Source organism: Furipterus horrens, unplaced genomic scaffold (genome assembly GCF_987537825.1).
Source record: "Furipterus horrens unplaced genomic scaffold, mFurHor1.1.pri manual_scaffold_1, whole genome shotgun sequence".
NCBI classification, from domain to species: Eukaryota; Metazoa; Chordata; class Mammalia; order Chiroptera; family Furipteridae; genus Furipterus; species Furipterus horrens.
In genome coordinates this window covers 212,389,180-212,415,629 of record NW_028327171.1, presented here as the reverse complement: position 1 = coordinate 212,415,629, position 26,450 = coordinate 212,389,180, and the positions used below count along the sequence as shown (strand labels likewise).

The 26,450-nt window shown below is 48.0% G+C and overlaps 1 protein-coding gene across 1 annotated transcript in view; it reads left to right on the top strand.

Annotated features, from left to right (window-relative positions):
- The window catches only part of SP110 (SP110 nuclear body protein), a 34,302-nt gene continuing 7,852 nt past the window's right edge, over positions 1-26,450 (top strand). The window contains exons 1-14 of the mRNA XM_090284910.1: positions 1-145; positions 2,885-3,032; positions 4,584-4,752; positions 5,389-5,637; positions 6,198-6,263; positions 7,089-7,172; positions 8,447-8,524; positions 10,491-10,559; positions 14,206-14,355; positions 16,130-16,210; positions 17,252-17,302; positions 19,511-19,576; positions 21,084-21,236; positions 22,243-22,311. Coding sequence (XP_090141036.1) covers positions 2,886-3,032; positions 4,584-4,752; positions 5,389-5,637; positions 6,198-6,263; positions 7,089-7,172; positions 8,447-8,524; positions 10,491-10,559; positions 14,206-14,355; positions 16,130-16,210; positions 17,252-17,302; positions 19,511-19,576; positions 21,084-21,236; positions 22,243-22,311 — 1,432 coding nt within the window. The 5' untranslated portion in view covers positions 1-145; position 2,885. The remainder of the gene's footprint in view (positions 146-2,884; positions 3,033-4,583; positions 4,753-5,388; positions 5,638-6,197; positions 6,264-7,088; positions 7,173-8,446; positions 8,525-10,490; positions 10,560-14,205; positions 14,356-16,129; positions 16,211-17,251; positions 17,303-19,510; positions 19,577-21,083; positions 21,237-22,242; positions 22,312-26,450) is intronic.

Below are 26,450 nucleotides of genomic sequence, written 5' to 3'. Positions count from 1 at the left end.
CCCTGGCTGCTGCGTATGACAAACAGACTTCCTGCCTCGCCCACTGGCTTCTCCCAGCCTGCGCTTCTCCCAAGCGTTAGGAGCGATCCCTGAGTGGCCTCTGCACCTGGGAAGAGGAAGGAACAGGTGGAAAACTCACATCCAGGTGGGTTTTCGACTTGGCTATTTTATTCACGTTTGGCGATTGGACTTCTATAATTCATCTCCTGGCAGCAGCTGCAGAGGGGAACTCAACTGTTTAAACTGGGAGGCTCACTCTTTTGTAAAATTGGATTTTCTCATAGTGATAGAGGGTATGTAGGATTTACTAGGAGACTACTGAACAGAGAAACAGCCCTAGGGGTCAGCGCACACACGGCTCAACTGCTTTCCTCCCCTGCATTCTTGCCCGTTGGTATGTAAGGGACAAGTTTGCCCTCCACCCTCCTCATCCATGTGCTGGGATCCTGCCCTCCACCCCACACAGGAAACTCATTCATTATCCACTGCACCAGGGCCTGGAGGGAGCTGGGAAGCTGGTGGCAAAGAGAAAATAAGGAGAGTACGTTTCATTTCCTCTGGCGTGTATTGTAAAATTTTTGTATTTTTTTCTTTAAGCATATCCATAATCATTTCCCTGAAATAAATTTCCTACAAGTGGAATTTGGGACTTCAGGGAAGGTATTAAGGACATTTAACCGTGATTCCTAAGTTAGCCTCCAGAATGTTTGGAATGTTTACATTTCCACCAGGAAAGTCTGTGACTTGGCTATTGTTTCCTGTCGTGGTCAGTTTGATAGGTAAACATGCTATTAAGTCATCTTCATTTGCACTGTTTTGACTTCTGGAGAGTTGCCATGTTTTTTATTATATTTATCGCACATTTGACCTAATGGCCTGTTTATGTCTTTTTCTTTTTTTCTGCCTGGATGTTTGGCTTTTACTTGATCATGTTTAAGACTCCCTTTACATAATAAAAGACTGAACACCCGTATACGAGATGTGGTTATCAGGCACTAGGGAGAAACGGGGCTTTGGTCAGATGAGCTCTCCTTTGCCACCAAATACCTTGGGCAGGTTACTTAACCTCTCTGTGCGTCATCTCTGGGAATCATAACAGACAAGGAATAAGGAACATTTATCTATCAGGGGCATCACTTTGTAAGCTGTATAAATGTCTAGCTACTATGCTGTAATCAGAAACTAACATAATATTGAATGTCAATTGTAACTGAAAAATAACAAAAATAATTTTTTTTTTGTAAAAAAATGAGGAATCAGGCATGTGTTCTGTTCTGGATGCTGTTGTATAATTAGCCGTCCTAATGAAGCCCCAGGGCCCCTTCCTTTTCTTAGCACGTGTTCATTCTGACTCTACCTGACTCTGTGCGCTTGTAACATCCTTCCCCAGGCATGTCGTGGGTGGTAGATTTCTCTCCCACCTGTTCTGCATCCTCCAGGGTTTCCTCCCAATTATAGACCTCCTACGGCATTTTTCCTGTTTTCCAGTACTGCTCTGGGTCTTCCTCTTTTATAACACGGTTTGTTTGTTTTTCTGTCAAACTTTAAGGACTTGAGACTGAGGAAGGAGAGAGACAAGGGTGCTCAGCCTGCCACTGGGATTAAATTGCTGGAAATAGTCGTTAATTACAGTTCCACTTTCTAGTTCGCACAAAATGAAGTTGGAAAAATGGGATCTGTGTGTGTGTGTTTTTAAAATTATCTCTAGGTGAATGAATATTTTGTTAATGTCTCCCTTTTCCTGACAATTTGTCAAGAATGTCATCTGTAAGTTTGCTGCCTACTAAACTTATGAATATTTTCTCACGACCTATAGATAATGAATTTTACGAAGTGGCATGGGAATAGGACGAGGCATGTGTCTGTTCTGAGATATGAAATTGATACATAACTCAGTTATCTTTACTAATCATGACTTTTATACTCTTTGTGTTTTTATATATATGTTTTGCCTGTTTGTGTTGAAGATCGTACACGGTTTATTGATTGACGGATTTTAAAAAATTTTTATTTACTTATTTTTTTTCTATTACAGTTGTCCCGTTTTTCCCCCCATGGCTCTCCCCCCACCCTGTCCACCCGTCTCCCACAGTCAGTCCCCACCCTGTTGTCCACGTCCATGGGTCATTCATACTAGTTCCTTGATTGAGTTTTTTAGAGAGAAAGAAATATTGATTTTTTGTTCCACTTATTTATTCACCCATTGGTTGCTTCTTGTATGTGCCCTGACCGGGGAACGAACCTGCAACCTTGCTGTATCGGGAGAGTGCTCTAACTAACTGAGCTACCCAGCCAGGGCCTATAAGTGGTTATTCAAGTTTCTAAGCACCAGCAGTTCCCCATCTTTCCGCCTGTTTTATACAGGCGTTACTCATGGTTGCCTTAAGCTGCAGTCCAGGAAATCTCAGCTCAGTGGAGCCATAGACCACAGCACGTATTACGACTATGAGCCAGGAACCAGAAAGTCAGGATGTACCACTTCCAGGCTGCACAGCGTGGGGCGAGGTATAAAACCTCTCTATGCCTCAGTGTGCTCGATGAGAAAAATGGCTGAGACCATAGTAACCGTCCTAATAAGGCTTTTGTGAAGATCCAGCAAGTCACTGCATGTGCAACCCTTAGAACAAAGTCTGGACCAATGGAAGCACTCAATAAATATGAACTATTTCTAATACCAGCCTGATGTTTCACCAGATGCCACTTTGGGTTCTGGGGCCACGTTGTCAGTGACTTTTAGCCTCCACTGCTGCCATTGCTTCCGATACCCATGAGTCTTTGAGGCAGATGTTGCTTTGCAGACTGCTCGGGGACGCCTTTGGGGCCAGAATGCCCACTGAATGCACAACGTCTTTGCTTCTCTCTTTCTCTCGTGCCCCTCCCATAGGATGTTCACCATGACCCGAGAATTAAAAAACGCTCTCCGTGAGCACTTCATACATCAGAAGCTGGACATCTCCTACGCCATATTCAAGCCATTTCCCTTCTTCGAGGGCCTCCGAGACAAATCCTTCATCACTGAAAAAATGTACATGGTGAGTCATGCTGGTCACCCGCGTGGGGCAGCCCCGTCCTCACCGGGAATGCTTGACTACTGATGTCTCAAACCACAACCCCCCAGGGCTTCGAGAGTTTAGAAGGCCTCAAACCAGGTGACTTAAGAGAGAGAAAAAAATGTATTCTCTCACAGCTGTGGAGGCCAAGAGTCCAAAATCAAGGTGTTGGCAGGGTTGATTTCTTCTAGGGATTCTGAGGAGAACCTGTTCCCTGACTCTCTTCTGGTGGTACCAGCAGCCTTTGGTATTCTTGACTTACAGAAACAGCTATGTATTCGCTGCTTCCGTCTCTACATCACCTTACTTGTTAGTGGGTCTTCTCCCTTTCTCTCTCTTTGAAGGACACTTGTGATTTGGGGCCCACCCCCATCCAAAATGACCTCACTTCAAGATCCTTAACTTAATTATATCAGCAACGACCTTTTTTCCAAAGAAGATCACATTCACAGGTTTCACGCGGACACATCTTTAGGGGGAGGGGACACGTTTAACCCACTGATGGCATCATTCTAATTCCTAAGAGCACATCATCTACAGTCCATTCTGACATGAAGAAAGGCAGGCAATAGGAGATATGACTATGTGTACAAAACTGACATGCTTTTCACATAATATGGGTTTTTTAAAGCACTTCCTGAGCCTAGGAAAGTGTTAGCAGTGGCAGAACCCTCTCCCCCCATGCCTTGGCCGGGTTGGCTCAAAGCCCTCTCCATGTCATAGCCTGGATGTCACTCCTCGGAGAGGCCTCCTTGACCCACTCATCTAATTAAGACCCAGCTCTGTGTTGTCTCATGGAAACCTGTGAGTTCCGTTAATAAAACTTCTCCTGACAATCATTGGGTATTTGTTTAATTTGTGTTTATTACTTAATGCCCATCTTCTTTGCTGGGCCGGGCCCCTTCCTCAGGAAGGGTGGCACCACACGGACCTTCTCCATGGCTCTGTAACCAAGGACTTGCCTAGGAGGTGCTCCGTCAGCATTTTGCAATCAATTCTCTCCTGCCATGCTTCTCGTTTTAACTCATCGAGAAGAGTTCCCAGCGTGGTTTTCTTATGGCTGGAACCCACTCGGTCCCTCTCAAGTCCAAGAGAGAAAGAGAACACAGGCTGACAAAGACCAACAGAGCTGCCACGAGTGACCAGCCATTACGTAAGGTCGATTGCTGAGGTGTCCTGCCCAGTGCCTCAGAGAACCCATCACCATCACAGCCTTTGGCTCTACTTTCCTTTCTTAAAATTCCCCTCTTCCCTCAAATGAACCTAAAATAAGGCTCACAAAACAGGCTTATTTTAAAGAAGGCTAAATTATTTGTTCCTGTGACTAGCTATCAAAATATATGTGAAGTTCCCAAAGGAAACACGTGGAAATGTGATTTCTCTACATTAGAGAATTTGACTGTATATTTTGCATTAAATTCCCTTGGAAAAGAGCAAAACAGTTTTCTTACTCCTTAGAAAATGACAAATGTATAACAAACCTCCATTTAATTTTATGATCATGTATACTGATCCTTTCTTCCCTTTCTGAAGGAATCCCTGGAAGCCTGTAGAAACATGGTCCCTCTCTCCAAAGTGGTGCACAACATTCTCACCAAACTGGAGGACACATTTCAGCCGTCACTCCTGGAGATGCTGTTCAGCCAGATCAACCTGCGAGAATACCCCAACCTGAGAACAGTTCTCAAGAGCTTCAGAAGTGGTATGAGGCTTCTTGAATCCCTTTGGGGCTAGAGAAACAGGAGGGACATTGCTATGCTGAGGGCTCGGGGCTGCAAGGTGCACTGGAATGGCCCACTTTCTCCTCGGGAAGGTGTGGGTCATACACTGTCTCAGGTGTGGTGGCAAGAGTAGCCTCTGGCCCTGGATCTCTAAGATGACTTTCTAGAGGACACAAATGTTTCTGTCTTACCTGGTCTATGAATTGGGGAAAAATTGTACAAGTTAGCATCCGGGGCAGTCTTTAGGGAGTGCAAAGTTACAGAGCCCCCTTCTGACGGAAAGACAAGGAGAGAGCCAGATAGGATGCTGTACCTCAAAGGGTTGCAAGTTCGATTCCGAGTCAGGGCACATGCAAAGGTTGCGGTTCAGTCCCTGGTCGGGGTGCATACGGGAGGCAGCTAATCAGTGTTTCTCTCTCTCTTTCCCTTCCGCTCTCTCTCAAATCAATAAACATATCCTAGGGTGAGGAAGGAAGACAGGAAGGTAAGAAAGAAGGAAAGAAGGAAGGAAGGAAAGAAGGAAGGAAGGAAGGAAGGAAGGAAGGAAGGAAGGAATCCCTTCCCCAAATATTGCTGAGTTTCTGTGGTGCTGATTTGTACTCCTTTATCAACCCCAGTTTTCATTCCCCACGGAGGATGGCCCACACAGAACTCCTTTGAAGCTCCAGCCAACCCAGCAGTGAGAAACCCCCACCAGACCCTGCTGCCGCTCCCAGCGCCGCTGAGGCACCCAACCCCTGTGCCCAGAGTCAGTGAGCCCAGAGCAGTCCCTCCGCACAGTGCCGAGGTCCTGGGCAAGCCGTCCCGCCCTGCTGGCCCTGCCCAAGATCTTCTCAGAGTCATCCAGAAAGGAAGGATCACTCCAGGTGAGAAACAGACCCTGTGCAACACCTGGGCATCACCAGCCTGGGGCGCCTGGGACCACATCTAGAACCCCAGGGTCCGTCTTGTGTTGATCTGTCCCTTCCATGCACCCAACTCTATTCACAGCCCTTTCCAAGAAGGATTACAGACACTGCAAGGGGCCTGGGTGGGGCGAGAGCCCAGAGCGCCTGCTTCCACCCCTGGGACAGCCCAGTCCTCCGCCCTTGGACCCTGATGCTCCCTCTGCCCCGGGTGTTTTTACCCGTTACTTTACTTCCCCACACCCTGTACCTGTACAATAAATAGTCTCTCTCTGTATCGCGGTTCACTTATCCCGGCCTCACTGTATCATGGGATTTTTTAAAATATTATATTTAATTATTTACTGTGGGTTTTTCGCTGTATTGCAGAATATTGCAATACTGTACAGCAAATACTAAACTAAATTTTCAGGTTCCTACTTCGCGGACTCTCACCTATTGCGGGGGGTCTAGAACGTAATACCCGCGGTAAGGGAGGGATCGCTGTAACCTGTAATGAATTTTCTTCCTCTCTTCTATAGCGTCCCACAGAAATGACGAAGGAGACTCACAACAGATGCCCAGCGCCCCCCCTGCCACTCCGCGAGGTAATGTCCGTGGGGCTGACTCAGTTTGGCTCAAGGGGGCTGTGAAGGGAGGACACACGCCCGCTGACCAGGAAGCTGGAGCAGGAACCCTGGGAGATAGAACAGGGCGTGACCAAGAAAAAGACGCAGCGGGGAACCAAGGCCCCGCCTTGGCACACGACTGCTTGTCAGGGGCGCTGCCACGGCCAGGCGGCCGCAGTGATGTCCAGCAGTCCTGTCCAACCGCCACTCAGAGCACCCTGTTCCGATGGACACGTAACGTGGGCGACACACACATCCGCCACGCGACCCCGACGGCTGGCCCGCTGCTTGATTATAGGCCTCTCAGTTTCCACCGTGTTCATTTTCACACGGCGTGAATTCTAAGAGCAGGGTTACTGAAATTACTAGAAAAAATGATAACATGTTTAAAGGGCTGCTGGGCCTGATTAGTTTCTGAGACTCTGTCAGTTACTAACCGTGGTCTATTGTGCGGTGCTGCCAAAGATGGCATCATGAAGTCTGAGAATTAGGGGTCCTCTTTTGGTCCAAATAATGTTTCCTCCGCACCTCTAATATATACCATCCAAATGAGGTTAAAATATAATTGCAAAGCCAAGAACAATGTAAGGTTCCGTCTTCTAGATTTTCCAAAGAACAAAATAGCAACCGTCATTAAATTAGTGAGTAGCCACCTCTCCCACTCGGCTCTCACCCTCACCGGGCTGTGGGGTTCGGTCCTGCCCCATCACTCCCACCAGCTAGCGTGGACTGTTCTGGTTCCTCCTTCTCGCGTCCCTGCTTGTTGGTCCTGGCACCTGAAATTCCTCTTTTCCTTTTGCTCAGTGTCCAGTGACCACCGGGCCCCACAGACAAAAACGAAAGAAGATGCTCAAGAGGTGCCTCATGTCCCCCCAGCCCACATGCCAGGTAATTTTGATTTAAGTGACTTACGTGCACCTTAGTTTTTGTGTCTACAAAGAGGAGAAGCCATTTGCATCTTCTAGAGACAGGGCTGTCCTCGCTGCCCCTGACCACCAGCATGTGCAGCTCCTGGGTGCTCCCCCAGCCCGTGGGGGCTTGGACGGGCAGGAGACCCGAGCTGCCAGATGAAGACAGAGTCCCTAGGGAGGGCAAGGTGGGCAACTTCCTGGAGCTGGACTCGAACACCACTAAGGGGTCTGCAAATTCCAGACGGGGCTGTGGTGGGCACACGGAGGAAAAGCACAAGGGACTGAGCCAGGGCAGGACTGTCTGACGCGGCCACTCCGAGGCCACTTCACTGAGGTAAAGCCCAAAACTGCTCCATCAAAATGCAAAGCAAACGAAACCACTGTGTGGCCCTAACACTGAATGTGGTGCCCCGGACATGGATGGTCCTCCTTCCGGGTCCCCACCCTGGCTGTGGACAACTTCCACTTTCACTCCTATAAATTTCTATGTCTTTGGATTTTTTAAATTGCTATTATTAAAGATCTTTGAAATGCAGCAAGTTGGTTAAAGGCGCTAGCAACTGCTTGCCACCTGCCCCAGAGACCTGTTCCTAAATAGGCCAGAGTTTGAGACGAACGCCATAGCCTTGTGAAAACAGAAGGCCACAGCCTTTCCTGAGATGGGCCTCTATTTGTTATGGCTTTAAGCCCTTCTGCCTTTCTTGGTGCAGCAGAAACTAAGGACTTTGTATGTATTTGCTGTTAACCAGTGCTAGCAAGTACCAGCCGGCTCCTGCTTTCTTCAACTGAAATATATAAGGCACTAGGCCTCCTTCTCTGTGTCTCAAGGTGAAATAATCACACACAGAGCAGGTTAAAAATATCCACTCACAGACATCTAAGCAATAACATGTACTTTTCATATGGCAGACATGCCCTTGGCTGTGACCTTCAGAATTCAAGGTCACCATGTATACTGCTCTCAGCCTGAAAGCTCCCATGCTCGTCTCCCATTGAGCAAGGGGAACCCATCCCAGGGGGGCAGACTGAGCCCTCCTCTGTGGGTAATGGCTCCCTGGTTCTGCCATAGTCACGCAGGTCGCAATAACTACAAGTTGATCGAATCAGGGGAGAGCCAGGGAACCCTGTTGACTGGCAGGACCCCAGCCCTGGGCCACACATGTCCTCTGCCCTCTTGTTCTCACATCGAGTCCCCTCAGCACTCCTTCTGGAGCCCATCTGATCTCTGAAATGAATTGTTTCCTTTGTCAGTGATGAGAAATGATTCTGCTCAACCGAATGACCCAAAAGAAGCCCAGGAGGCATCTAGCACACCTCCCATCAAGAAAGGTAAGGCCCTGGTGGGGTAGCTCAATTGGTTAGAGCATCATCCCAATAGTCCAAGGCTGTGGGTTTGAATCCCCAGTCAGGGCACATACAAAAAAAGCAACCAATGAATGCATAAATACGTGGAACAACAAAGAGATGTTTCTCTTTCTCAAATTAAAATAAAATTTAAAAAAAAAAGAAAAAAAGAAAGGTAAGGATTGCCTTTCTCCTGTAGGTATCAGGAGGGGGAATTTGGCCCTGCATTCTGTTTTTCTGATCATATCTTACTTATCATGTGCACTCACTATGGGATTATAGTCATGATGCTCAGTACAACTTGTTTTTCAATTCCCTTCATTGCCTCTTTAAGGCCTTCATGAAATTATTTGAAAAGTGGAAGGCATTTCGGGCCAATGAAATCGCCTGTCCTGAAATCCCCAAGCTCTCCTATATCCATCCACAGCTTCACGGAGGGTTAGTTGCATCTCCTTCTTTAACTAAAAGTTCGTTTTCCAAGAGCACGGTGCTTTCTCCTAAGACATGGCCATGTATTTTCTGCTATCTGTCACCTCAGGGTGAGAGGCAGACTGGATGTTCACAACTTGGTCTCCACTGTCCCCAGCCAACAAGCCCTTGCTCCCGATCCGCTTGTCTGAGGCTTAACCAATTCAAGTGAAATAGTCACGACTTCATCAGTGTCATCCCTTGGCTTCCACTGCCCAGCAGAACTCAAGGCTGACTTGCAGTTTTTCTGTTCCAAGTCCTGCTATCACCCTGGCCACCTTCAAGGTCCATATGAATAACAGGCCCGTCTAGTACTCTGCTCTCTGCCATCCTTCACCTGCTAAAGTCCAGTGGCTTTTTCCTCCTGCACCTGAAGACGATCCCCAGGCCCTTTCGTCGCTCAGTCTGGCTCAATGTCCCAATAATTAAAGAACTCCTTTTTGACAAAAAATCCTTGACGTTCGTTCTTTCTACAATAATCGTTCAACCCCTGATCTCCCTTCCTCGGTACAGTCTTTTAAAATGAATTCTAAAATGTCCTTCCCTGATTTCTTCCTACAACGTGTTTCCTCTGTAGCTGTCCTTCAACCTCATTCCGATGACCAGTCCCTCCATCTGCCTTTCTTCGCACCCTTCCATACCAGCTTAGATTCCACGATCCATCACTTCAGTAATTTATTGCTGATACTTAGCATGCCTTGACTCTCTGTCTTTTCCTAGAAGTCGCTGGAAGGCATCGGAGGGCCCTGTGATTGCTTGCTTTCTGCACACTGCATCTAAAAGCTGGCACTGCTGGGGAGAGGGGCACAGCAGGGCAGACTGCACCCAGTGGGCCTTCACGATGTCAGCTAACTGATTCCTCCACGGCGGGTGGAAATGCCACTGCCTCTGATGATCCTTTCAGATCGTGAGCTCTTTCATTTCAAACCTCTGACCCCCTCAATGCCCTCTTCTTTTCTCAAGAGATTAATTTTCCTCCTACTTGACAGAAAGGCATCAGATGGGAATCCCCTCCCTTTGGGCTACCAAGGTCCCCACCTCCCTGCTTCCTTCCTTCATTCCTTCCTTGAATCCTTCCACCTCGCCTGACAGTCTCCATGATCCCTTCTCTCTCCTGAGAACTCAGCACCAGCCTCTCACAGGATCTGTATCATTCAGCCGAAGGCCAAGCCTGTAAAGGAACTTTCCTTGACTCTGTATCACTTCACCTGCCTCCACAGCCCTCCCCTCCATTTCACAACGAAGCTTCTAGTAAAGGCGTGACTCAGACCCATTGTCTCCTCTTCTTCATGCCTCAGCCTCCTCTGCCACGTTGGGATTTCTTCTCCCTCATCACTCCGGGGAACAGCATCCCCTAAGGTCACCGAGGGCCTCTAGGCACTGTGGTTTGAAGACCAAACGTCAAAGCTGGAAGTTGTTGACCTAGGAGCTTGCAGATCTGTGTGTGTGGCTATAAAAGATGGTCTGTGTTCTTCCTTTTTAGGAAAGAAAAGAAAAAGAGGTATCCGGTCAACTCAAAAAAGGAGACACCGGAAGAGAAGCCTTCTGAGAGGTAAGATGACAGTAGACAAGGAGGCTGGAGGCAGCTCCTGCTCGCAGGTCAAGGTTGTAGGAAGTGAATTGTATTCTAAATGCAATGGGGAGCCATTGACGAGATCTGGTCAGTGAATGGCACTATCCAATTTTAAACTTGACAAGACCGATTGTGGTACCGTGCAAAGAATGAACTGGGAATAGAAAAGAACGGAAGCAGGCAACCCTTGGGAGAGCAGATGCCGTGAGAGCGGGTAGTGATTCAGATTAAGCCGTGGAGATGAAGAAGAGAGGGCCAAGTTCAAAATCAGTGTGGTGGTCGAGCTGACAGGACTCGATAAACTGGAAACTGAGGATCAAAAAAAACGATGATCTCAAGGCTTGTCTTCAATTTCTGGCCTGAATGGCTGCGTGCCCGTTGCCGAAAAAGGATGCCATGTATTTGAGGGGAAGTTTTATGGTTCTATTTCTGACCTATTTGGAGATTTGTGCTAGCCGTCAGTGCAATTGTGTCCAGCACTGGGTTTGCCAGGAGCTGTGAAGGGGTGAGCACCAGGGGAGGACACACCAGTAAATCAGAGCAAAAGATTTGACTACCCTGAGGGATTAAGATAAACTCAAATAAGAGGACCTTGGGTTTGGCCACAAGGTATCCCCGGAAAACTCGAGGCGATTTTAGTGGTAATGGAAGCAGGAGCCAGCCATGGGGGGCTGAACAGTGAACAGGAAGTGAGGGCGCATGTGGACAACTGCAGCCCTACGGGGGGCACAGAGCAACCCGTTAGAGCTCCTTTTTCCTGACTCAGGTTACCCTCGGCATGTTTCCAGTGTCCAAAATCACAGGGTAGGTGCCCTTTTAAGATGTTTCATAGAAGTAATTTAGTTCTGTGCCTTTTCCCCAAAGGTAAAGGATCTTCCTGGGCGGGGAGAAAAGACAGGCTGCTCCCTTCCTCTCCCGCTGTTGCGTGTGCTCCGTATGGGCCTTCTTGGTTGGGTGGAAACTACTCAGCTTATTCAGCTCACACTCCCTGAACCCTGTCACTCACTCTCACGACTCCAAGCACCACCCGGTTCTACACCTCCAACTCGGGCTTGTCTTCAAAAAACAGAAAGCCAGCTGCTTACCAGCCATCCCATGTGGCAGGCCTCCCATAGACGCACCGATCTAAATATGTCTGAAATTGAATTCATCTTCTCCTCCTAAACCCTAGCTTTCTAGGTATCATTCAGACCTTTATCCGCCAACTAGGCAGTGAGCGCTGCTTCTGTGTGTATCCATTCTGGGAGCTGATGGTAGAGTTTTGTTTTGTTTTTTTTAAGTAAGAAATCAAGCCAAAAGCAAGAAAGAAGATAGTTCCTGGAGCTTACCTCCTGGCTGGGGGAACAGGAAGAAGAGAAGCCAGAAAGCACATAAACAAGATCATTTCAGGCAGGGACAACAGGAGGGAAGAAAATGAAGGCTGGGGTTCCGATGGGGATTTGCAGCTCTGGGCGGAGGTCCCTTGAGCTGGACGATGCAGGCAGTGACACTCGCAAGTGGGAAAGAGGGGAGGCTGAGAGGAAGGGTCGGCGTTGTTGGGCCATGATGAAGAAAGGAAAAGATTTTGCCAGGTGAGAGGGTAGAGAAGGGCCAGGCCACGTGGCTCCCACAGGCCTTGGGGAGGAATTTGGAGTATATTTAACCTGAAATGCGTTACCCGTTGCCAAGCCGAAAACTCAGCCATCCCTGACTACCTGACAATCTACCTTAGTGTATTGACCTGTTCTAGTAATTCTATCTCCTCTTTTCTACACTAAACTCAGATGGTTTTGTTCCCATGCTGAAAACTTGTCCTTGGCCTCCTATTGCTCTGAGCGTGATGCTCTTAGTTCTCAATGTGACTGTCCAGGCTCTCTCTAGCCCAGCCCCCTCTCCCCTGCAAGGCCATGTCTTCCCACGCAGAACTCCAGACAACCGCTCTGAACTTCTGTCCGTCTCATTGCATTTCTCTGCTCTTTGATCCTTGGCACATGCTGCTCCCTTTGCGTGCTCCATTCTGACCCTGCCCTACTTCCCATAACTGCCTGGCTATCTCCTGTTCCTCACCGGTGCTGGCTTCAATGTCCACTTCAGGAAGGCATCCTCTGACCCTCCGTTAGCTGAGCTGGTCCCATTGCACGTTCCCGTGGCCCCCAGCACTGGCCCTTTGGGAAGATTCCACATTCTCCATTCTAATTACCTATGTAATGTGTCTCTTCCCAGCTAGATGGTAATCTCCAGGCACGAATGAGGCATTAGTTATTTCCTGAATGAAAAAGAAAAACAGAAAGAAACCATATTTCTTATATCCCATAGTTTGGAGAATGATCTGACAAAGGTTTGTTTATGAATTTATGGTGCGAGGCAGAGTCACAGATACCACTCGCAGCTGCTGAGGCTGACAGAAACTAAGAGCTATCGGAGGGAAATCTCACAGCAGAGAAGCAGAGCCCACATTGATCTCCAAATTCTTGTCATCCCTAGTTTAGAGCAGGCACAAATGATCTGCATGCTCTCTGGCCGGTGCCGGAAGATCGGGGGCAGAAACAACAAGGTGATTAAGCAAGAGCAAGTGCTCCCCTGTGGGTCAGGGAAGTGGCCTTGTTAGGAAGGGGGAGCCCCCAGGGCTGGTGTCAGCCCATTCTGTTTGGGTGGCTCTGGTCTGCTGAGACTTCTGTCTGCTAAGCTACCAAAAGGAGCAGGAGATGCCAGGCCTTCCCAGATTTGTCTTTTTTCCTATTGTATTGAACTGAAAATTTCTACCAGGATGTTTCTAAGAGTCACATTCTTTTACCTTTACAGTTCCCCTTTCTCTGAAACCCTTTTTTTGTGATAAGGGAAGAACATGAAACTCACCCGTTAAAGGCAACGTTTCAGCTTTTTTAGGTTGCCCCCGTTCCTTTGAGGTATTCAGTAACCTCCATGATTGAACTCCCTGTGGGTCTGGGTACCTCCTGGCCAACTTTTAGCCACTCCCGCTTCCTCCATTAAGTGACACTGATGTTAAAAAAATAAACAAGGTCATACAGTGACCTGCCAGGAGGGGGCGTGGCTGCGCCAGGTGTGCATCTCCCTGGCTTCCATAGAGATGGCCTTGCTCCATCATGGTCCTCGCACCGGGATCAACTTCTACAGCGCACAGCCCGTGAAAATGGTAATCGCTTCTTTCAACCATGAAGCAGACTCACCCTGCACACAGACACCCCTCCTGCCACGCCCCTCGTTTCCGGACCACACATGCGCCCTGAGGAGCCCGGAGCAATAACTTTCGAAGGCCGCTCTCTGATGAAGCCAACCACCAGGCTGTTTGTACCCAGATGTGATGGCTTCCTGTGGTAGTGGTAACTCAGACACGGGAACCGAGAACGGAGCCCCGCTGCTCTGGGACACCCCAGATTTCTCGGGTTGATTTCAGGAGGTTGTCCGAAGAGTGAGGCCAGGTGGTCAATTTGGGGGAAAAAGTAAAGTACACACAAAAGTATATATACATAATTAAAGATAAATAGGAGAAAAGGGAGGCCCAGGGCTACAGAGCCCTCCGAAGTTTGGGGGCTGCAAGCATGAGAAGGAAGGCCACTAAGAGGGGGAGAAGGAGGCCCCCCGGGGACCCCCGTGGGAGCTACTCACCCATCACCCTTTGGCCCAGGTACTGCCTCACCTGGGCACAGAATCCAAGAGAAGCTCCAGCTGGTGGATCAGGCAACTCAAAGGAAGGACAACTCAACCAGGACCTCGAAGGCGGAGAGAAGGGCCCAGAAGGCAAGGACTGAATGTCCCCAAACGTCCGGACCTGAGGGTAAGGCGGGTGACAGAACCTGCCTTCTGCAGGCTCTGCGTGGGAGGGTCTGGTGCGGCAGGCACAGGGCCGGGGGGACGTGAGAAGTTAGCGTTAGAAAGAGGGCGCAGTGCGGGGAAAGAGGATGAGGTGCGACAGGAGCAACAGAGGAAGCAGATACCTGTGACATCCGAGGAGTTTTTGTCAAAGAAACAGCTCTGATCAAGGGTACAGCTGACCTCCGCTGCGGCCTAGGACAGCGGCTCTCAGATATATTTGTCTCAAGACTCCTTTACACTCTTAAAAATTAGGGAGGACCCCAAATAGGTACCTTATCAGAAATCAAAATGATCATTTAAAAATATTTATGTATTGCCCTGGCTGGTGTGGCTCAGCAGACTGAGCGCTGGCCTGCGAACCTAAAGGTCGTGGGTTTGATTCCCACTGAGGGCACACGCCTGGGTTGTGGGCCAGGTCCCCAGCTGGGGGCGTGTGAGAGGCAACCGATCAATCTCTCTCTCACACGTTGACGTTTCTTTCCCTCCCTTTCTCCCTCTCTTCCCCACTCTCTAAAAATAAATAAATAAAATCATTAAAATATTTATGTATTAATTTCTCTAAAAGTAACAAGATACCAGTTACTTATTAACATAAGTAGCATTTTTATGGAAAATAAATTATTTTCTAAATGATGTTAGTGAGAACAATGTATCATTTTACATACGTGCAAATCTCTTTAATGCCTAGCTTATTCAAAAACATCTGGATTCTTTGATCACCGTCTGTGTTCAGTCCGTTGCAATACGTTGCTTAGATAGAAATATAGGGAGAAAATGCAGCCTCACACGGATGTGTAGTTGAAAAGGTTGATGTATTTTAACAATCTCTGGAGATATCTGTGGATATTCATCTTTGGCACTTCACCAAAATTCAACAAGGGGATAGTTTCTTAAAGGTTGGTTGTAATGTAGAATCGGAACCATATCCATGAACTCTTCATACTCTGTTGCAGTAAAATACATAATGCTGTCTTGCATTTTGAATGAATCTTTTCATGCATGGTTTATTAAGGTCATGGACATTTGAAAAATATTAGTCACTGAATTTTACAGTGCGTTCCGTCTCAAACAATTGCACGAGCACTTTTCTTGAGACAACCCTGGAAATTCAAGGTGCGGCCAGTGTCTCTGTACGTACCCTACATTTCCTCACAAAGACTTAAAAGAATGTGTACTCAAGGGGAGACATTTAATAAAATTAATTTTTACTGGTTCTTAAGGAACATTCTTAATAAAACTGCCTTTTTTATGGAGAGTGGCGGTAAAGAATGCAGTGACTACTCTTAAGGTTTGGGGACACTGCTTTAATTTGTACTAAGGCACGAGCAGTTTTACCTGCCGTGGCTCTTGCTATGTGTGTATAAAGATCTACATGGTGATAAGGGCAAAAAACACGTCATTATGAGAACAGTTTTGACCTCCAAGATCTCCAGAAAGGGTTTCCAAGACCCCTCCCAGCTGTTCACAACCTCACTTTGAGCCTCTGGTCTTGGGGTTCAGATGACCCCTCTCTGCTGGGTGTCTCCATTAGTAGCAGAGCCACTGCTGACCAGCCTTGCGCTGCTGCCCCCTCAGTTGGGGGGGACCCACTGGAACCGCAGGAGGGTACCATGGAGGCGCCTGCATCCAGCCTTCAGCTCCAGGGCGCACAAGGCCCTTCCTGCATCTCTGGGAGACTCCCCTGTGAAACTCTCCGGTGTATCTACTGCGATCTGAACAGGACGCCTTTTTTTCAGAGATCAGTGATGACACTTCAGAAATGAGTGAAGCAGAGAGTCCCCAGGACGCGCCTAGCACACCGCCAAGAAGCGCGCCAGGTATGGATGTGGGACTGCAAGTCTGAGCGCATCATCAGGAGCCCAGATTCAGAACTGTTTGACTCTGAGCTAGAACTTCTCAACCCTTTTTTCATGATCACGCCCCTAGGGGTCCCACTTAGAGGTTTGTTTCCTAATCCAGAACATTCCCCATGGTGTTTTAATATCCCTAAGATATTATACATTGATTTACGGACTGTATATATTTATTTGTGCCTTATACCTAAAAAGAGTAAGATCTCTCCCCCCAGGAATCAATTTTTGGGCAGCATCACCACTGCTGAGAATTCTCGCCTTGAGCCTGTTCTTGGTTCTTTATTGGAAGTCCCCAAGCCATGCGTCCATGTTTTCCTAGGGTCCCAATCTCCGTGTTTCTCACACTACTTTTCTGGGGAAACCGGGAAGAGAACCTCTCATCACAAACACAAGTGTAACAGTAACTGGGCACCAGGAACCGGTGTTATCCGCGTGCACCGGTGAAAGCCGCGTGTTAATCCCCTCTCGCCATTGCTGCCTTGTGCTCAGTGTCCCCACTGTCCTCGGAGGGGGAAGGCTGGACAGTCTTCTGTTCGTTGGTGACGTGGCCTGTAGGTCACCAGTTTACAGATCTCCCTCATTGACTCTCTGACAACAAATATCTAATCATTGTCAGAAGGAATGTGTTAAGGTTGACCACCTTTGAAATGAACGGTTAAAACAGTTTCTTCTTCGTTGCACTGACGTCTATGGTAACATTTCAGATTTTCTCATGGATAAAGTCTACTTATTTTCACAGCCAGCCTGGGGGAAATTCGCGTGGTTTATTCTATTTGACAGATGAGAACACTGACACATGTAGAGATTCACGGGTGTTAGGAGATGTGTAGATGAAGCTGGGCTGGGACGGAACTAGCGTCTTGGTGGAGCCAGGACTCTCCATCAGGAAGGAAGGGACGGAAATGACACTGTCAAGGCTCTGTCAGCTCAATATTGTCTGAAATGAGTGTGGTCAGTAAATATAAAGCTCGCTTCTTTAAAAATTACTTTGTCATTTCCTTCTAGATGCCCTGGATAATGGAAGCAAACTGTCTGTGGGGAAATCTGGAGAAAAGCGTAAGTGTGAGGAACCCGTGTGTTCTCTGTCAGGGTGGATTCATTGCCACTCTTGTTGGTTGTCATACCCTCCCCCACGGCAGAATGATGTGCACTTTTTAAAAATTGTGACTTAATTTTTTTCCAACATAAGAAACGTTCTACACTTTGCAGCAGCCATTAGGATTTGCTCACCAGGTGTGACAACACACCACACCCCACTATCAGCAAAAAACAAAATAAACAGACGAAGTGCTAAAATAAGAGAGCTTGTTACGCTCTCCTGTGTGGAGGTAGGTGGTCAGGGGTTGCCTTCAAACACCATCAGATGCCAGGCTCGACCTTGCCTGTTGCTTCACCAGTCCTCAGTGTGTGGCATTTCCTTCCTGGAGGCCCAGCCTGAAAGTCCGCATTCCAGCCAAAGTGAAAGGGGCAAGGTCAGGGATGGGCTCCCCCCCTCCACTGAAGGACTCTCTCTGCAGTTTGCGGTTAGTCCTGCTGTTACCGGCTCATTGCCAGGACTAGGCACATGGCTACACCTGGCTGCAAAGAAGGCTGGGAAGTGTTGTTGTATTCTAGAAGGACAAGTAGCTGGCTCAACAACATCAAGGGCTTGACCAGTAAGAAAAAAAGGAAACCAGATAAAGAGGAACAACCAGCAGTACCCGCCCTGCACACTACACTCTCCGTGCCCCCCACTCTTTCTGAGTCTCCTTCCCAGTCCCAGGAAGCTGCATTTCCCAGTCTCTTGCAGGGGGACAAGGGCATGATCCTGGTTCTGACCAAGGAGTTCGTGGGATGGGTTTTACTTCTGAGTCAAAACACATAAGATCCACTACACAGCTCTCCATCCTCTCTTCCCCTGACTGTGGAAGTGTGTGGAAGGGCGAGGTGCCAAAGGCCCAGGCGGCGTGGGCCTCAACAGCGCCACCCAGAGGACAGCGGCCCAGGAGACGCCACGTCCTGCAGAGGACCCTGTGTGGCCGTGAACTACTCTGTTCCGTTAAGCCTATAGGACTCGGGTTAGTTTGTACTGCAGCATAGCCTGTCCTGTCCTGTGTGATGAAATGTTCCCACCAAATTCTGCAAACAGGGCAGAAAGTTATTAATCAGGAAGTTAAGTCGATTTACTCTGCTTGCCCACCTTATTTATATACCCTACAAATGTGCATACATTTTATCATGTGCTATATAACATGCTCATATATACTCATACAATATGGTCTATTCTATAAACACTTTTTCATGGTGAATTTACTATACATATCTTCATGCCAATATTACCCATTTTCTTTTAGCTGCATTACACATTATTGTATGATTGACAATTTAAGTAATACCCTACTGAGGAACAGTTAGGCTACTTCTAATTTTTATATGAAAATAGAAATCATGTTCATGTGTGTTTGTCCGTTTGCACACTTGCCTAATAATTTCCTTGGAATTAATTTCTCAATGGGTAATTACTTGGTTTGAGTCTTCATATTTTAAATTTCATATGTGTCATGAAATTGTTCTGCAGAAAATATAATTGCTTACATTCTCTGTAACAATACATAGGTGCTATTAACTAGATGCTCATCAACCTGGGTAGGAGGAAACTTCAAAGGGTGAGAGTATCCTGAAAACCAAGCAGTGCAATTTTTATCAGTAGTAGTCTAAAGATGATTTTTAAATGAATATATTATTTATATTTCCCCTTAAAGAATTTTTAATTTATGCCCTTGGCTTATTTTTCTTGTGTAGTATTCATCTTTTATGTTATTTATTATGTATATTAACCCTCTATATTTTACCATATTGCAATTTTTCTATTTTTTATTTTAATATTGTGGAGATGTTTTTTGAAGTGTGGACATTTTTAATTTTTTAAATGGTCAAATCTACTTTTTACCTTTATGATTTCTGGCCTTGAGTTTGAGCTAAGAAATCTTCTATATCTACAGTGTATAATAATCTCTATATATATTTTCTTCAAGTCTTAAAAATCCTGGTTATAAATTTGAAAAATGGCCTAATTTGAATGTTAATAATTTAGTATATCTTTGTTGCTTCTTTATTCAAACTTTTTTTATTTCCACGTAAAGAGGAATCCTTTATTTTTAATATAGGTCTTTTGCTTCTCCAAAGTGATGGGAAGATAGAAATAAATCAATTTGTAAAGTATTGACAACTCAAGTTTATAGATCAACATTCAGAGCCATAAGAAATTATTTTGTTCTGTTTTAGAAAAAAAGAGAAATATATATAGCTTGTCAAGTTCAAAAAGAAGACAGAAAAAAAGGCTCCCGAAAGGTAAGTTAAGAAGAATGAAGTCATTAGTCCTTTGCTATTCATCAGGGTCCTCATTTAGATGACAAGCAAGGTCCTCATTTAGATGACATGGCCACCTGGGTATCACTGGCACATGGCCAGTCCCATCTCTGTCCCCGAGGCCACCCTGTCAAATGACTCCTTCTCGCAAAAGGAGAACTCAGGCACCCTGTAGGTTAGCTACAAAGGCTTCTTTCCTTACCACTGGGGAGGAATGGGCTAGAGGTGGACAGGAGGCATCAGACAATTTTGAGATTGAGACTTTGTCTAGTGCAAGTCCAGAGGAAGGAAGAATAGACTAAGCAAACCTGCATGTGCAGGCCGGATTCAGACTCCCAGTATCAAACTGGAGTCAGATTTGTACTCACTGAGCCTTCAAAACCACCGGAAACGATTCATACCTACTTATCATGCACCTATCACATAACTTGTGTTATTTCTGTAGCGGCAGTACAAATTCATGAAACCGCATTTTTTTCTGGCTCCTCTGTTCTATTGCCTGTCCTCACCACCCTGTTCTTTTCCCTGCGTTCTTTCCCACCTCCTCCTCTCCCCTCTCCTTTCTCCTTTCCTTTTCCAAGGAGTGCTAGGGAGTGAAGAGTCTGTTGGGTTCCCTGCCAGACGGGGGCCTGGGGTGCCCTGTGAGTGTGTCTCATCTCAGCCCCCAGACAGGCAGCATCTTATGAGCGTCACTGCTTCGAACATAACCCATTTTTTCCGCTTGGTTCCAACACCCCTCAGTCTTGAGGGTGAGGGGACTCAGACCTCCTTGCTGGCCCTTCTCTGACCCTTGTCTCTGTGGACTCCCAACACCAGTGCCTCCCTACACTGGAGTAAACTGACTCTCTGTCAAACGCTGAGTTTTCTGTTACCAGTGAATTCTAGGAAAGCGTCGCATGCAGACCTCCAAACCTTTCTTCCTGGTACATGAAGATAACTTTTGGAACTTAGAAATCCCCTTCACTCTCAGCAAATTCTGTGTCTCCAAAAAGGTCTCAACGGAGCCATGACTTCTCGGTTCTAGCCAGCATCTGCCCTCCCTCCGAGACTTATTGATTCAATGATTAGGGGACCCTGCAGCATTGTGATTTAGAAGGAGGAAAAATACCTACTTCTAATATTCTCAAAAAGATTCTGTCCTGTCTGTTCATTCACCAAAGATGAATTGAGTTCAGGTGGGTGCCAGGCACACATCTTAGGTCCTGGGAACTCAGCAGGGAGCCAGACAGGCATGGAGCTTACACTCTCGCTGCTGCGTGTGGAATTAATAGACAAAAAGAGATGAAGGGGGACAGAGAACAGGAAGGTGTGCTGCGGGGGAAAAAGAGGAGTATTTATAGAGAAACAGTAAGATAAAAACGGGGTGCAGGGATATAGGACTTCCTGACAGGGTGGGGACCGGCAGCGTGAGAAGGGAAGTCACTAGGAGGGGGAGGATATCCCCTTGGGACCGCAGTGGAAACTATTCACATATCACCCTTTGACCCAGGCACCTCTTCACCTGGGCACAGAATCCAAAAGGAGCGCCAAGTGGTGGTGGATCGGGCAACTCAAAGGAAGGTGTACGCCACCAAGGACTCACGGGTGGTAACCAGAGCCCAAAAGGCGAGGACTGAACATGCCCAAACGTCTGAACCTGAGGGTAAGGCGGGTGACAGAATCTGCCTTCTGCAGGCTCAGCGAGGGAGGGTCTGGTGCGGCAGGCACTGGGCTGGGGGGACGTGAGAAGTTAGTGTTATAAGGGAGGGAGCAGGGTCGGCAAGAAGGACATGAAGACAGAAGGATCTGTTGGTCTGAGAGCAGTGTTGGAAGAAGTAAGGGTGTCCCCAGGGTGCAGTTGACCTTGGCTGTGCCCTGTGGACTCACATGACCGCTTCCCAGGTTCTACTGTTCATCTTTGCTCCGCTGCGTCTGGGGGCGCCTCTCTGATGCAAGCTGACCCAGTGGGGAGAGCGTCCTCCATCCCCATCCTCAGGAGGATTTCTCAGTGGTTAATTTCCAGAAGTGAGGTCACGTGGTCGATGAATCTGCGTATTTAAAATTAGCCCGTAGTGGTGATCACATTGTTGCCCCTTTAGGCTCCCATTAACATCATGTGGACGCCCTTTTCCGTCCACCTCCATCAACACTAGACATAATGAGACTTGTCTGTTGTGGACAAATTAAAAAGTGAAGAATGATAGTCCACCACCGTTTCCCTTTGAGTTTCGTGCACCATGCACGTGATTAAACGTGCCGTGACAGGTGGGGTTCCGGCTCACCACTGTTTCAGAAGGTTCATACCCTTGCCCTGTGGACTCAGGAGAGGCCATGTGACTGGACACAAATAAGGAAATGAGGGCAGAGGTGAGAGGGTCACTTTCAAACCCAAGCTCTGCCATGGAACCGGCGATGTTCGAGACGCAGGCCTCTCTGTTCCCGGATCCGTGAGTGTCATGGACGTGGGACCTCATCTAACTTGTGCGCGACAAACGGCGTGAGCAAGACCTAAACCTGTGTCGTCCGAAAGCGGCGTTCGGCAAACTTTTCCTAAAAAGGGACAGATGAACTGGAAGAAAAACATGGGAAAAATTATTTCAAAGTAGTTCAGATAGAAAGCATATAAATGTATGTTGCCGATTATAATGGACTTTTTAAAAACTTTTTAGAAAAGAAAAGGAGAAAAGATGTCTGTTCAAGTCCAACAAAAAGCTGTCAGAAAACTATTTCCCTAAAGGGTAAGTAACAAGAGACAGAGACTTGCCCTTGAGCCCCCCAGGGCCTGCCCCCCCCCTCCACCCACCCCCCCGAAATCTCTATTTCCTTCCCCCTCCTCCGCCTTCCCCCTCCCCTCACTGTCCTTGTCCCCCTCCTAGGTCTCTTCCCTACTCAAACAAGGTACCACATGTGACACACTCCCAGTGAGTGACAGCTGCCCACCCCATCTACCGACATCTGCTCGGGGAAGCATTCTTCAACACAGGACATATAAAGACCCCAAAAATCATTAAGGGAGAATGACCGAACCCATATGTCGAGGTGTAACGTAAACACCCACTTTCTTCATGCTAGGAATTGGGGAAAACCCGAATCCCAGCAAAGCGGGTTCGCATTTCCCGTGTTAGTCAGGGCTGAGGGTCTGCTCTCTGGGGGTCAGGCCCTGGGCTTGCTTCTGCCCCCTGAATGCTTTCTTGTGCCTCTTGGGGACACTGTCCTTCCTCTCTTCCACCTCCTCCTCCTCCTGCATTCACATTTCTTCTGCTTTTATAACTTACTTCCTCAGCATTCTCTCTTGTCACCCTCTCTTTCCCTTTTGGCACGAGCCACATTGGCCTTTTTGCCCCATTAACTTATTGTTAAAGTACAGCAGGTGCCAGTCAAGGTGGGGTCTGCAGACGGATGCCACTTACAGGCCTGTTTCTTCCGGGCCTGGAAAACCGTGGAGCTTGTAAGTCAACGGTGACACTGACCACACTGTTTTTGTAGCCAGACCTCCCCAGGGGAGACAGCAGTGCACTGACTTCTGTCCCGGTCAAGCCCCTGTCTTGTCACAGACACGTGCTGAGTAGCACCGGTGTCACGTGCTCATGGAAAAATGCGTGTACCGTGAGTGCACAGCTTGTGGAGTTCACGCAAAGCAAGCTCCCGCGTGTACCCAACCTCAGGGAGTCAGAAACAGAACATAACCCACTTTCATAATCCGATCCCTACCCACACCCCCCCGGTCACCGCCAGCCTGACTTCTCAATGCATAGGTCGCTTTGACCTGAATGCTTCACCCTCCTTCCTGCTCAGGGTTCACGCAGTGTGACTTCTCTATACACACATGCGCACGCGGGCACATACACACACGCACACTCCTGCATCCTCACCCCCCCCCTTGCCTCAGGCCTCACCTTGGACCAAGCATTCTCTGCCCCACCCCCCAGGCAGGGTAGGGCTTCCTGCTGTGGCCGTGGGGCCCTGTACTGTTTCTCTGTGGCCCTTCCCACACCTGTAACGAACTGTCTGTACATCCTGCTCACTGGGTGGAGGTCAGATGAAGTCAGGAAGTGGGTTGGCCTTACTCCGTCTCCTCCGTGCCTCGCACGTTTTATGGTAAAATAACTGGCAAGTTGTCACAGCTGTTTTCAGTTTCTTCATCAAGGATGAACACCAATCTCAGGGCCTCCGTCTACCTATGTGATGCACCTGTGTGAACTAGAAAAAGGTGCTCCTCGCTCTGTCCTCTTCCCCGCATCCGCCAGAGCTGACTCCTGAGCCGCGCGGCCTCTTCTGCCCTCTGCTGGAAGGTGGTTGCAGGAAGTACCCAGATGCCTAACATCTCCCACGCAAATCAGAGCACCCTCCAAGGAGGAATCCTTGCTCAGGGCACAACCCACACAACCAGATACAGAGACCCCAATAAGGAGATAAGTGTGGGCATCGCTTTACAATGATCAGAGCACCTTGCACTACACTGTGCCGTTTAACCCCAAAATAAATATGATGCAGCACATTTTACAGAGAGAAGTAGAACAGAAAAGACTTACATGAGCTATACAATCAACCTGGGTGTTCAGATGTCAAGTTCCTTGTTCTTTACACTGAAAAAAATACCCTTGGCCTTTAAAAAAAAAAAAAAAAAAACACTAGTCTAGGCAAGAATCCAAGCAGATGCTGACAATTCTCCACCTGCATCAGCTTCTCCTGCCTCCTTGACATCTCTACCCTCGCTGTGACGTCTGATTTAATAGTGTCCCTCTGCTGTCATAGAACGACAGGCGGGATTGTTGAAGCCCTTCAGATGGCATGGGAAGAGCGCTAGACTAGGGGATGGCATGTCTGGACTCCAATACCAGCGTTCCCTCATGAAACTGGGTGAGCACCTGGAGTTCTCACCAGATCTAAGCCTGTAACCCCATCTGTAAAATGGGGATCATCCTTGCCTCCCTGTTTTACAGGTTGTTGTGAAAAGAAACAGTACAGTGTGTATGCTGATCATAACGCTCCCAGATCTTACCCCAGGGTGTGTCTTTCCATATCATTCTCACCTAGGGCCCTTTTCCTGTGTTCGGTAGGAATTCCGGGAGTTGGGCTTCTGGGTGGCTAATTAGGTTTTTTTCCATTCCGTTCCTCCTTGTCCCTATTAGGCTTTTCATTCCCTCCACAGGGCTTTCTGTTTCCAGGAACTCTCTTTGTCCTTAATTGCTCACTTTTCATAGCAGGCTCCTGCTGCCAGGCTCACACGTACGAATGGTGATCTAATCCATGTTGGAGAGCTCCAGGCAGGCCTTGCCCAGGGCTCCACCCTTAAAGGACTGTTCGGCTGGGATGAGTGGGGAAGGCTGAGCCAAACAGATTTGGGGGAACACATCAGAAAGTTGTCTCCCTCCTTCAGGGACAGGATGGTCGCTTCAGAAGTCATTGAGACACAAGGTCCCGCGGGACTTGGTGAGCTACCTGCACCAGGTAAAGCAGAGCATGATGCTTATGCCCATGGCCCTGCCCTCTGGCTTGCTGACCAGAGCTGCCAAAGCCACCATGCTCCCACAGCTGCTTGTGAACAGATCTGGGACAGCTGTGTTCGCTGGGCTCATGCGTACTGTAGGAGTTAAGGAAGATGGTTCCTTGAGACAGAACTCTCAAAGGTCCCTTTGCCATGCTAGTCCCCCTTGGGGTTAGCGATAACGGTGCAAAGTGACCCGTCGCTTAGGCAAATCCCCCACTCAGCTTTGGCAACAGTAATACACACTTATGTGGCCTTGCTAGTAAATTGCACAGCCAGAATCACAAGCCCGCCCCGTCTGGCTCCCAAGGCTGCGCTCCCATCCCCTGGGCTGTATTTAGCAGGTGGAGTCTGGAGACAAGTGATGGAGCAGCCGCCTCCTGTGAGACAAAGTCCTTCCCACCCCCCATTCCTACCTACCTTTCAATGGCCCCCCAGGCAGGGCACCCTCTGGGGCTTTGTTGGGGGGACCATCCCCTCGCTTCTCGGGGATCTCTCCTCGGTCATCTCATTCTATCTGGTTTATATCTTTCCAAAGTAATTCATGGTCTCTTTGCCATTGATGCTTTTTTTTTTTTTTTCTTCAACAATATTCTTGCTTTTTCACACGTTTTCCTTTGGCTCTTTCAGCGAGTGTTTGAGACAAGGGAGAGAGCTGGGCTAGAGGTTGTCCCAGCCTCATTCCAGGTGTAACTGTGCAACTCAGCATAAACCACGGGCAGCCCTTTGCCCTCGAGGGCCCCCCAGGATCGGTTCTCAGTCTGTCTTTACTGAAGTCACCACAGTGCAGCTAAGGGGGGGAGGGGGAGCAGAAATTGCTGGTATTTCTTTAATCCCTTCTCAACTGCTTCCCCAGCTCCCTACTCAGGGGGCTGAGCTGCCAAATCTCTCCATGTGCACTTGGCAGATTAGCCCAGAGCTCTTCGGGGGTTTTCTTTGACTCATAGAGAAAGAAACAGGGAAACAGTAAAATGGGAAAAACGCGAACAATGAAGCCTCTCAGGATCCCCTCCATGCTGACTGCATCGCTTACCCCCCGCCATGGTTGGGACCAGCCAATAAGTTCATAGACAAAGACCTTTTCTCCAGCTACATGAACACAGAGAAATATTCTGAGCAGGCAACTTCCCTCAGCACAGTGGGATAAGCAGGCTGCTTGTTGAGTAAGAGAATGCTAGGTGATGGCCCACTGGCTCGTGAGTTAAAACACACTCACCCAGTCTGGCTGACTATAATGTTTGGTTTGATGTAGTGTAGGCAGGGTGGTTTTGTTTATCTGATCTCCCACTCAGAATAAACAAATGCTCGCAGGTGTCCTTTACCTCGTTATTGTTGTTATTATTATTTTTAGAATCCATGGAAAGGAGAACTCGTGAGGGAGACAGCATG